Source organism: Neoarius graeffei, chromosome 4 (genome assembly GCF_027579695.1).
Source record: "Neoarius graeffei isolate fNeoGra1 chromosome 4, fNeoGra1.pri, whole genome shotgun sequence".
Taxonomy (NCBI): Eukaryota; Metazoa; Chordata; class Actinopteri; order Siluriformes; family Ariidae; genus Neoarius; species Neoarius graeffei.
This window is the reverse complement of record NC_083572.1, coordinates 47715811-47729004: the sequence shown is the minus strand read 5'-3', so window position 1 is coordinate 47729004 and position 13194 is coordinate 47715811. Positions and strand designations below refer to the sequence as shown.

General features: G+C 41.6%; 1 protein-coding gene across 1 annotated transcript in view; it reads right to left on the bottom strand.

Annotated features, from left to right (window-relative positions):
- The window catches only part of uba7 (ubiquitin-like modifier activating enzyme 7), a 178885-nt gene extending 171886 nt beyond the window's left edge, over positions 1 to 6999 (bottom strand). The window contains exons 1-5 of the mRNA XM_060919290.1: positions 6880 to 6999; positions 6448 to 6616; positions 6170 to 6304; positions 5244 to 5350; positions 4009 to 4099 (exon numbers count right to left, since the gene is read on the bottom strand). Of these exons, the coding sequence (XP_060775273.1) occupies positions 4009 to 4099; positions 5244 to 5350; positions 6170 to 6304; positions 6448 to 6616; positions 6880 to 6923 (546 nt within the window). The 5' untranslated portion in view covers positions 6924 to 6999. The remainder of the gene's footprint in view (positions 1 to 4008; positions 4100 to 5243; positions 5351 to 6169; positions 6305 to 6447; positions 6617 to 6879) is intronic.
- Between the last annotated feature and the right edge of the window lie 6195 nt (positions 7000 to 13194).

The window sequence follows — 13194 nt, the reverse complement described above, 5'->3', positions numbered from 1 at the left end:
TTTCCAACTCTTCTCGACTCCACATTGGTTCAAAGTTGTATGGAATAATCTCCATGTCACAGATGCGAGGGTGGCGGATGTATGTGCAGAAGTATACAGTTTTAATAAAGTGCAGAATATATATACAGTGAGACAATATATACACAGGCAAACAATCCAAAACAGCAGGCTCGATCAAAAATGAGAATACAGGCAAAAGGGTTGGTCGAGGCGCAAACGGTACATCAGAGGCTAAGTGAGGACAAGAACGAGAAACAGGCACAAGGATCGTGAAACAGGAAATCAAGACAACGGGTAGAAAGGCTCGGAAATGCGTATCGTAATACTTTGCGATGCAAATGCATCAGCACAGTCCTTAAATAGGGAAACACATACAACCCCGATTCCAAAAAAGTTGGGGCAAAGTACAAATTGTAAATAAAAATGGAATGCAATAATTTACAAATCTCAAAAACTAATATTATATTCACAATAGGGCGGCACGGTGGTGTAGTGGTTAGCGCTGTCGCCTCACAGCAAGAAGGTCCTGGGTTCGAGCCCCGGGGCCGGCGAGGGCCTTCTGTGTGGAGTTTGCATGTTCTCCCCGTGTCCGCGTGGGTTTCCTCCGGGTGCTCCGGTTTCCCCCACAGTCCAAAGACATGCAGGTTAGGTTAACTGGTGACTCTAAAATTGACCGTAGGTGTGAATGTGAGTGTGAATGGTTGTCTGTGTGTCAGCCCTGTGATGACCTGGCGACTTGTCCAGGGTGTACCCCGCCTTTCGCCCGTAGTCAGCTGGGATAGGCTCCAGCTTGCCTGCGACCCTGTAGAAGGATAAAGCGGCTAGAGATAATGAGATGAGATGAGATATTCACAATAGAACATAGACAACATATCAAATGTCGAAAGTGAGACATTTTGAAATTTCATGCCAAATATTGGCTCATTTGAAATTTCATGACAGCAACACATCTCAAAAAAGTTGGGACGGGGCAATAAGAGGCTGGAAAAGTTAAAGGTACACAAAAGGAACAGCTGGAGGACCAAATTGCAACTCATTAGGTCAATTGGCAATAGAACATTAACATGACTGGGTATAAAAAGAGCATCTTGGAGTGGCAGCGGTTCTTAGAAGTAAAGATGGGAAGAGGATCACCAATCCCCCTAATTCTGCACCGACAAATAGTGGAGCAATATCAGAAAAGAGTTTGACAGTGTAAAACTGCAAAGAGTTTGAACATATCATCATCTACAGTGCATAATATCATCAAAAGATTCAGAGAATCTGGAAGAATCTCTGTGCGTAAAGGTCAAGGTCAGAAAACCATACTGGGTGCCCGTGATCTTCGGGCCCTTAGACGGCACTGCATCACATACAGGCATGCTTCTGTATTGGAAATCACAAAATGGGCTCAGGAATATTTCCAGAGAACATTATCTGTGAACACAATTCACCGTGCCATCCGCCGTTGCCAGCTAAAACTCTATAGTTCAAAGAAGAAGCCGTATCTAAACACAATCCAGAAGTGCAGACGTCTTCTCTGGGCCAAGGCTCATTTAAAATGGACTGTGACAAAGTGGAAAACTGTTCTGTGGTCAGACGAATCAAAATTTGAAGTTCTTTATGGAAATCAGGGACGCCGTGTCATTCGGACTAAACGACCCAAGTTGTTATCAGCACTCAGTTCAGAAGCCTGCATCTCTGATGGTATGGGGTTGCATTAGTGCATGTGACATGGGCAGCTTGCACATCTGGAAAGACGCCATCAATGCTGAAAGGTATATCCAGGTTCTAGAGCAACATATGCTCCCATCCAGATGACATCTCTTTCAGGGAAGACCTTGCATTTTCCAACATGACAATGCCAAACCACATACTGCATCAATTACAGCATCATGGCTGTGTAGAAGAAGGGTCCGGGTACTGAACTGGCCAGCCTGCAGTCCAGATCTTTCACCCATAGAAAACATTTGGCACATCATAAAACGGAAGATACGACAAAAAAGACCTAAGACAGTTGAGCAACTAGAATCCTACATTAGACAAGAATGGGTTAACATTCCTATCCCTAAACTTGAGCAACTTGTCTCCTCAGTCCCCAGACGTTTACAGACTGTTGTAAAGAGAAAAGGGGATGTCTCACAGTGGTAAACATGGCCTTGCCCCAACTTTTTTGAGATGTGTTGTTGTCATGAAATTTAAAATCACCTAATTTTTCTCTTTAAATGATACATTTTCTCAGTTTAAACATTTGATATGTCATCTATGTTCTATTCTGAATAAAATATGGAATTTTGAAACTTCCACATCATTGCATTCCGTTTTTATTTACAATTTGTACTTTGTCCCAACTTTTTTGGAATCGGGGTTGTATTTCCTTAATTGAGCTCAGGTGTGCCTTGTTCACGGCATGCGCAGCCCGAGGTGTGTCTTCAGGTACACGCGCCACAGCACGCACGACTGACACTCCATCACTGATGAAGCTGGCAAATCTTGAAATTAATCTAAATTGGAATGATACGGCGATCTGGCCGCTGCGCAAACAGTTTTCAAAATGGCGGTGCTAACACTTCACATTTGAAGTCTCGCACAAGTCTCGTGAGGATTGCACAGATTAGCGACGCCTGCCGTGGACCAAACGAGCTACGTTCAACATGGCTAAAAACCGAAAAGGCAGATAAGTGTAATGTAATATGCCAATACGAGTCACGATATAAGGTTAATAAAAGTGAAAACGTAATTGAATAACAGGTTAATTAAGAAATAAAGAAAGTTTGAAAATGACTTCACTTCCCTTTTACTTGTTTGGGCAGCACCACATGCTGGCAGCAAATTAACAAATTTGCAAATGTGCTTGTGGTTTGTTGCTAAGAAGTACGCTGTTGTCAAATTTTCCTGGACCACTCGGCATTGAGGATCCACATTACGTTTCTCGGGCAAAGATATTTTCCAATGCACAATGCGAGCCTGTATTTCAGAGAATGAGCGTTTAGGAGATGCTCATTATGCACAACCGAGAAACCACATCAAACAATGCCAAGAAAAGATCTCTTGCAGATAAACTAGGAACTGCATTGAGTGTCAATAAAAGACAGAGTAAATAAATCAGGAACTGTACTATAAGTATTTTTTTCCCATAACAACATCTCAGGGGTCAGACCAAACTATCAGGCTCTTTTGTACCCCTGCTTTATACTCCATGCCCTTCAGTATGAATGAATAAAAGTTGAAACGTGCGTTTTTATTATATCACTATACTGTATACAGTATGTAATTATAGTACATTTATACTATAACATCATACCACAGCACTGCTGAAGTCTCGATGATGATTGGCTAGAAGGTGTTGATTAATTTTCTATAACAATGAGAGAAATAAAATAGAGGCTGATGAAGGAATAACTGTTTATACCAGCTGGACTGAACTGATACAACATAACAGGAGTGATCACAGGAACTGACTTGTTTTTCATTCCACAACACTAAACATACAGTGTCTTGCAAAATTATTCATCCCCCTTGGTGTTTGTCCTGTTTTGTTGCATTACAAGCTGGAATTAAAATGGATTTTTGGAGGGTTAGCACCATTTGATTTACACAACATGCCTACCACTTTAAAGGTGAAATTTGTTGTTTTATTGTGACACAAACAATAATAAAGATGAAAAAAAAACAGAAATCTGGAGTGTGCATAGGTATTCACGCCCCAAAGTCAATCCTTTGTAGAGTCACCTTTTGCTGGAATAATTTTCACCTTTAAAGTGGTCGGCATGTTGTGTAAATCAAATGGTGCTAACCCTCTAAAAATCCATTTTAATTCCAGCTTGTAATGCAACAAAACAGGACAAACACCAAGCGGGATGAATACTTTTGCAAGACACTGTACATTCCTGCTGACTTAAAGTAACAATAGGCACAGTGTAATTCCTGTTTCACTTTTAGTTATGTCTTCAAACTCTGAATCAGCTTAAGGCTCAGGGTTAGATATGGTTGTGTCACTGTAGAAAAATGAAAGTACTGTGCTTTTACCTTGGTGACGTGGTCAATTATGGACATCTTTGGTGGGTCCCCGTCAGTGTCTTTGACCAGAAACTTTTCTCCAAAGTCACAGAACAACTGTCTACAATTAAGCAATAAACAGGAAATCTCATAAATTCCCCACATTCATCTTATAATTAAAAGAAAACAGGTTATCTACTAAATTGTCACTATTAAAGCACTAACAATGGACATGTAATTTTCCATATATTTCAAAATCTTTTTTTTCAATCAGCCTTGATCACTTTATATATATATATATATATATATATATATATATATATATATATATATATATAAAATCAGTGTTGTAGTCGAGTCACTAAACTTCGAGTCCGAGTTCAGTCTCGAGTCCCCAGTGTTCAAGTCCGAGTCAAGTCCAAGTCATTAAAAAAATTTTCGAGTCAAGTCCGAGTCGACTCACTATTGATCCAAGTCAAGTCCAAGACTCCAACTGCGCCATTTGACGGTGGCTGTTTTAGCGCCATTAACATTGGTTTGTTCCTGAACATGACGTATGAACAGGTGAATGTGCATTCTCTTTATCAGGGAGTGTGAAGTATTCTGTCAGAGATGGTTGGGAGACGGATGTAAGTGCAGAAGGTGTGTTTATTAATACAAGCGAAGACATAAACAATCCAGAACGGCAGGCAAAATCGTAAAACGGTGTGAAACAGGCAATAGGTCGAGCGAGGCACAAACAGGCTATCGTAGACTCGGCAGAATCAAAGATGAGAAACAGGAAATCAGGAAACCAAACAAGGAAATAAGGCTCGGTAATGTGTTAGCAATGCAACTCAATACTTCGCAAAGTCAGTGTGCTTTCACAGTTTTTATATAAGCACGCTGATTGTGCCTTAATCCTGTACAGGTGCAAGTCGTTTATGGCACGTGCGAGAGTCTGCTTGGTGCGTGCGCTGTCCGGAGCGCACCTGAGAGTCTATCTGATGCACGAGCCAAGGTGCGCAGGTGTGACACTCTTGTGCAAAATTAGTACAAAAATTAATGTAGATATAAATATCTTATGCCAAATTATTATGGCATGTTACAAAAAATAAAGAAAAAAAAATCCAAGTCCTCGTCTCTAATTTATGAGTCTGAATGCAGTTAATGCACGAGTCCGAGTCATCAGTGCTCAAGTCCAAGTCAAGTCACGAGTTCTTAAAATTAAAGCGTGAGTCCTGGACTTGAGTACTACAAGCCTGAGATATAACTATTATTCTTACCCACAAAGACCTTTGGTATCAGCCAAAATGAATTTGATATTGTTGGAGTGGCAGAATGCAGCCACTGAAAGCTGCTCTTCTAACGATGAATCTGTAAGAACCACCACCTAAAATCATTTTGAACAGAATTTAGACATAGATAACTCACTGCAAATTTTATTCCTAATAATTCTGCTTTTACATAGGCTATACAAAGTACAGCGTAAGTCAAGGTTTTTGTATGACCACTATAATGACTTAAAACAGTTTTGGTTTCTTCAGCTACACTAATTATGCATCGTGAATTCTCTGTCAACGCCTAGTTACAGGGACAAGATACCCTAATGGCCATCCATCCATCCGTTATCTGTAGCCGCTTATCCTATTCTACAGGGTCGCAGGCCAGCTGGAGCCTATCCCAGCTGACTATGGGCGAGAGGCGGGGTACACCCTGGACAAGTCGCCAGGTCATCACAGGGCTGACACATAGACACAGACAACCATTAACACTCACATTCACACCTACGGTCAATTTAGAGTCACCAGTTAACCTAACCTGCATGTCTTTGGACTGTGGGGGAAACCGGAGCACCAGGAGGAAACCCACGCGGACATGGGGAGAACATGCAAACTCCGCACAGAAAGGCCCTCGCTGGCCACGGGGCTCAAACCCAGACCTTCTTGCTGTGAGGCGACAGTGCTAACCACTACATCACCGTGCCGCCGCCCTGATGGTTATTTTATTGTAATTGCAATTTCTTGTTATTCTAGTGGCAACAATAAAAAGATTGTGACTGTCTCTGTGGTACTGTATTTGAGAAGAAACAATGGAAATAAAATTACTCAAACCCCCCCTTCTAATTACACAAATCTGATATCTGCAATACTAATCGAATACTAATACTAAGAATAATCAGAAAACCTACAAAGATTGAAGACATCTTTACCTCGAATTTGTGTAGAAAATCCTCATTTAGAGTTTCAGTATGGGTGGAAAGTCGAACATAGTGATTTAAGCGGGCAAGGTGTTTTTCAGAACAAATTGCCCGGTTTTGCCCCAGGTCACTCTCTTTTAGGTAGAACTACAGAGAATCAAAGAAAACAAAATTGCAGTGAAAGCAACTAGACACACAGAAATGGTATACACAAAAGACTTGTAGCCTACTACTTGTGGACTTTGTTTGCCTGATCTTAGATGACTATATTGATAAGAGAATCTCAGTACCTGAGAGGACAGGTCGCCCCATTCGGTTGTCCCTTTGTCCTGGATGGTGACTGAACCGACTCCAGCCAGAATGACATTCTTGGCCACCTCCACCCCGAGACCTCTCATCCCACAAATAAGGACATTTGCCTCTCCCATACACCGCATTGCATCATGGCCCAGGACATACCTGTTCAGAATGACCACAATTCAGCTGACCTCAGATCAGATAACAGCAGCTGCTTTAACCAGCCCCAGATCCTCATCCCCAGGACATGGATTAAAATCACAGCTTGATTATTGTCATTGTCAGGCTTTTGAATGAAAGATTATACCTTTCTGGTTTAGATGCTTTGATTCAAAGAACCGATTCGTGAATCACTTGATTCAACGTTTCAACACAATGAATCAAAGCTTTCTTCAGACATGTTAATATGACTGTATAATACTCACAGCTGCCGTGAATATAACCCCTCATCTATGTCCATTTGCTCCATGGCTGTGGAAGAAATGCCCAGCTGTGTTTTCAGTGAAGGAGCTGTCAGAAAGCAAGAGGTTACTTTCACTTTCGTTTCTGCTGATCGTTTGAAAGAATGAGGAGGAGGAAAAGCAGAATGACGTAAGCAGGAATTTTGCATGTTGCATTATTTCCTTGTAGCCTGTTTGGAGTTATTCTTTTGTGATATCTTTTCATTAGGTAGGGGAGAGCGGGGAGACTTTGGACAGGGGAGACTTGGGACAGGGGAGACTTGGGACAGTTGGTGTTCTCCTAAGATTCAAGATAGCTTTATTGTCATTGTGTAAGACAGTGATTCCCAACCACTGTGCAGCGGCACAATAGAAATTATCCGATTTCACTTAATTGGTTCGAAAATTATTATTTATTTACTGCAAATAATTTGTCTTAGTTTGTCTATGCGGGCGGCACGGTGGTGTAGTGGTTAGCACTGTTGCCTCACAGCAAGAAGGTCCGGGTTCGAGCCCCGTGGCTGGCGAGGGCCTTTCTGTGCGGAGTTTGCATGTTCTCCCCGTGTCCGCGTGGGTTTCCTCCGGGTGCTCCGGTTTCCCCCACAGTCCAAAGGCATGCAGGTTAGGTTAACTGGTGACTCTAAATTGACCGTAGGTGTGAATGTGAGTGTGAATGGTTGTTTGTCTCTGTGTCAGCCTTGCGATAACCTGGCGACTTGTCCAGGGTGTACCCCGCCTTTCGCCCGTAGTCAGCTGGGATAGGCTCCAGCTTGCCTGCGACCCTGTAGAACAGGATAAAGCGGCTAGAGATAATGAGATGAGATGAGTTTGTCTATGCCAGTGACCTATAGTGACAGGCAGAACACTTAAATACTCTTCCACTAGATGGCAGCAAGTAGCTAATTAACCTGTGTATCTACAGTGCTCAGTGTAAATGAGTACACCCCCTTTGAAAAGTAACATTTTAAACAATATCTCAATGAACACAAACAACTTTCAAAATGTTGACAAGACAAAGTTTAACATAACATCTGTTTAACTTATAACAGGAAAAAGTAAGGTTAATAATATAACTTAGATTACACATTTTTCAGTTTTACTCAAATTAGGGTGGTGCAAAAATGAGTACACCGCACAACAAAAACTACTACATCTAGTACTTTGTATGGCCTCCATGATTTTTAATGACAGCACCAAGTCTTCTAGGCATGGAATGAACAAGTTGGCGACATTTTGCAACATCAATCTTTTTCCATACTTCAACAATGACCTCTTTTAGTGACTGGATGCTGGATGGAGAGTGATGCTCCACACGACTTCTTTGTGTGGTTTTGTTCATCTTCATCACAGAGAAAAGTTGCTCACAGAGGTATGTACTACCAAACATGCAGGGCATTCGAGCAGCATGTAGGCGGAGTTAGGGCATCATGTCAGGAATGAATTGGGGAAACTGTGCGGGCCCCACAGAGTCATACTTTGCCCAAAGTGTGCCGTTACACTGGAGTTCTATCAGTTCCATCTGGATGTTTGCCGGAGCTTTCTCCACATCAATTGCAAATGGACTTCTGTGTTTGGGAATCAGACACAGTCTCAGTGTTTAAGTCTAGGCTGAAAACATATCTGTTTTGTCAAGCCTTTTGTTAATGGTGTTTATGAAGTAAAGGTGTAGATCTGGAGGGTCCCCAGACATAGAGTGTTTTGGTAAACTGGGATGTATGGATGCTGCCAGTCCCCCACTTGCTTGCTCACTCGAGTTTGTTGATGGTGTAGTGGCTGCTGCTTTATGTCCTGGGGCTCCCTCATGCCTGTGTTACCTTCTGGCTCTCCCCTTTTAGTTATGCTGTCATAGTTAGTTGCCGGAGTCCCTGCTTGTACTCAGTGCAATATGTATACTGTTCCTACTTATTCAGGTGACATTGGGCATACCTAACAACCTGTGTTTTTTTTCTCACCCCCCCAAATCTGTCCCTCTGAGTTACATGTCACTCCTGGGATCGAGATGCTGACCTCTTCTGCTCCTCTGACCTGCCTGATCCATCCTGATGCCCTGTGTCTGGTTGGAGTCTCATCGCATCGCTCCTGTGGAGGGCGGCCCCATGTGAACAGTTGGGGGTCACGCCTGGAGGACACTCTGGACTCTTGCAGTGGTGCTTTTCGTGGCTGAGGACTGCAATTGACTTGCTGACTTTAGGACTGAGGTTGTCGTGAACGGTTTTGCGCTCGGGTTTCCGTCGGTTGGGGGTTTATAGCATCAACAAAGCTGACTTTATGTTAGGACTGTTAATGTTATAGTCATGTTGTCTGTTGTTGCCCAAATGAGGATGGGTTCCCTTTTGAGTCTGGTTCCTCTCGAGGTTTCTTCCTCATGTTCTCTGAGGGAGTTTTTCCTTGCCACCATCACCACAGGCTCGCTCATTGGGGATAGATTAGGGATAAAATTAGCTCATATTTTAAGTCATTCAAATTCTGTAAAGCTGCTTTGAGACAATTTTTATTGTTAAAAGCGCGATACAAATAAACTTGACTTCTGAGCAATTCAAAGTTAAATTTCTGCATTTCGAAGTTGGCAAAGTGCTGTGTAAACTCAGTGCGCAGTTTGTTCAGTTTATCAGCAAAAAGCGCAGCTGGAAACACAGCGGTGGAGACCTGGTCTGTGATTTTTTGGCAACATAGAAAGTGGCATAAATTCCCTTTTTGCATCTGCGTCTCCCACAGGTGCAACTTGACTTGAAAAGCTTTCACTGCATCATACATGTCTGTAATCACACGTTCCCATCCCTGAAGCTGGAGGTTTAATGCATTAAGATGCTTCATTCTGTCACACAGAAAGGCCAACTCACACAGTTCCTTTTCATCCCGGAGCCATGTTGAGTCTTTTTCTTCACTTTCCATGAACTGACAAATTTCCTCACGCAGCTCGAAAAATCTGCTGAACACTTTTTCTCGACTCAGCCATCACACCTCTGTGTGATAAGGCATGTCACCAAATTCAGAATGTATTTCCTCCAGAAAAGACTGAAACTGATGGTGATTTAAACCTTTGCCTCTTATAAAGTTAACTGTCTGTGTCACGGTGCTTATGACATTTTCCATCTTCAGGACTTTGCTGCACAGCGTTTCCTGGTGTATGATGCAGTGATACACTGTCAGCTCACCTGTGCAGTTCTCCCTCTGCATCTTCTCCTGCATCTGTCCCATCAATCCACTCTTTTCCCCACACATCGCAGGCGATCCATCTATCGTCAGTGCCGTAAGTTTGTCCCAGGGCAGTTTCATGTCATTCACACATTTAGATACTTCTTCAAATGTCTTTTCCTGTGGCTGTGTCGTACATTGGTTTAAGACCCAAAAGTTCCTCTGTAACACATAAACTGGAGTCCACACCACGGATGAAGATTGCCAGCTGTGCAGTGTCAGTCTTGTTGGTGCTCTCATCCACAGCAAGGGAATATGCAATAAAGTCTTTTCCCTTTTCCATCAACTGCGCTTGTAAATCAGTGGCAAGCTCACATATCCGATCAGCAACCGTATTTTTGCTGAGACTTATATTTGAAAATGCTTGCTTTTTATCTGGACACAAGACTAGGGTTGCCACCATTCAGAAATGAAAATAAGGGACGCCCACCACGGCTCCTTGGGGCCATGACCACCACGGGCACGACTCCCATGGGGTGGGGTGCCCACAGCAGTGGTATGTTTTATTTTGTACAACCCCAAGTCCAAAAAAGTTGGGACAAAGTACAAATTGTAAATAAAAACGGAATGCAATAATTTACAAATCTCAAAAACTGATATTGTATTCACAATAGAACATAGACAACATATCAAATGTCGAAAGTGAGACATTTTGAAATTTCATGCCAAATATTGGCTCATTTGAAATTTCATGACAGCAACACATCTCAAAAAAGTTGGGACAGGGGCAATAAGAGGCTGGAAAAGTTAAAGGTACAAAAAAGGAACAGCTGGAGGACCAAATTGCAACTCATTAGGTCAATTGGCAATAGGTCATTAACATGACTGGGTATAAAAAGAGCATCTTGGAGTGGCAGCGGCTCTCAGAAGTAAAGATGGGAAGAGGATCACCAATCCCCCTAATTCTGCGCTGACAAATAGTGGAGCAATATCAGAAAGGAGTTCGACAGTGTAAAATTGCAAAGCATTTGAACATATCATCATCTACAGCGCATAATATCATCAAAAGATTCAGAGAATCTGGAAGAATCTCTGTACGTAAGGGTCAAGGCCGGAAAACCATACTGGGTGCCCGTGATCTTCGGGCCCTTAGACGGCACTGCATCACATACAGGCATGCTTCTGTATTGGAAATCACAAAATGGGCTCAGGAATATTTCCAGAGAACATTATCTGTGAACACAATTCACCGTGCCATCCGCCGTTGCCAGCTAAAACTCTATAGTTCAAAGAAGCAGCCGTATCTAAACATGATCCAGAAGCGCAGACGTCTTCTCTGGGCCAAGGCTCGTTTAAAATGGACTGTGGCAAAGTGGAAAACTGTTCTGTGGTCAGACGAATCCAAATTTGAAGTTCTTTATGGAAATCAGGGACGCCATGTCATTCGGACAAGGCAAGGCAAAACAAGGCAAGTTTATTTATATACCTGTAGCACATTTCATACACAGTGGCAGTTCAATGTGCTTTACAGAAGTAAAAGCAAAACAGTAAACAATAGAGAATAAAATTACATAAAATAAATGGGAAAAAATATAATAAGAATTAAACAATAGTAGAAATAAAATAATAAAATGAAGTAGAAGTTCAAATAGGGTGAAAAAACAGCAGAATAAAATAGAATAAAAGTTAAGTAAAATTTGAAACATGCAGAGACTGTAAAAGTAAAGATTATAAAACATGTAAAGAAGACAATATTAATTATTTAACAGAAAGCATCTGAAAACAACTTGGTCTTTAACCTAGATTTGAAGCTGCCAACAGCAGGAGCATTTTTAATGTCCTCTGGCAGTTGGTTCCATAGCTGCACTGCATAGTAGCTAAAAGCTGCTTCACCATACTTTGTTTTAACAACAGGTTTTAATAGTAAATTTTTCTGTTGCGATCTGGTAGATCTGATTGGGTTAGGCCGCTGCAACATATCAGAGAGGTAATTGGCCCCTGTACCATTTAGAGATTTGTACACCAGCAGCAATGCTTTAAAGTCAATTCTGTAGCTTACTGGAAGCCAGTGAAGGGACCTTCCAGTAAGCTACAGAGAAGACTAAAGAGAAGAAGGACGACCCAAGTTGTTATCAGCGCTCAGTTCAGAAGCCAGCATCTCTGATGGTATGGGGTTACATTAGTGCGTGTGGCATGGGCAGCTTACACATCTGGAAAGACACCATCAATACTGAAAGGTATATCCAGGTTCTAGAGCAACATATGCTTCCATCCAGACGACGTCTCTTTCAGGGAAGACCTTGCATTTTCCAACATGACAATGCCAAACCACATACTGCATCAATTACAGCATCATGGCTGCGTAGAAGAAGGGTCCGGGTACTGAACTGGCCAGCCTGCAGTCCAGATCTTTCACCCATAGAAAACATTTGGCGCATCATAAAACGGAAGATACGACAAAAAAGACCTAAGACAGTTGAGCAGCTAGAATCCTACATTCGACAAGAATGGGTTAACATTCCTATCCCTAAACTTGAGCAACTTGTCTCCTCAGTCCCCAGACGTTTACAGACTGTTGTAAAGAGAAAAGGGGATGTCTCACAGTGGTAAACATGGCCTTGTCCCAACTTTTTTGAGATGTGTTGTTGTCATGAAATTTAAAATCACCTAATTTTTCTCTTTAAATGATACATTTTCTCAGTTTAAACATTTGATATGTCATCTATGTTCTATTCTGAATAAAATATGGAATTTTGAAACTTCCACATCATTGCATTCTGTTTTTATTTACAATTTGTACTTTGTCCCAACTTTTTTGGAATCGGGGTTGTAGGTGTTTTTAGTAAAGGGATGATCAAGAAAGCAATTACTCATACTTAAAGCTTGAAATGCTTTATTGCCAATGCTGTAAAAATGTATAATGTACAAGTGGGCAACAATGAACTTTTAAAATATAATCTAAATATATTGAGAACTTAATATCACTGTAAATGTAAGTGCATAACTGTTCTTGGTGTAGGGACTCTCTTTGTGAACCTTGGGGACATTTTTACTTAGAGAGGAAAAAAGAGGACAAAAAACCAACAAAAACACAACAAACATGTATGTCTGTTTATTCAAGAATGCAGAAAACAAGAAAGTGCAAAACATTTCTCTTTCCCTCAA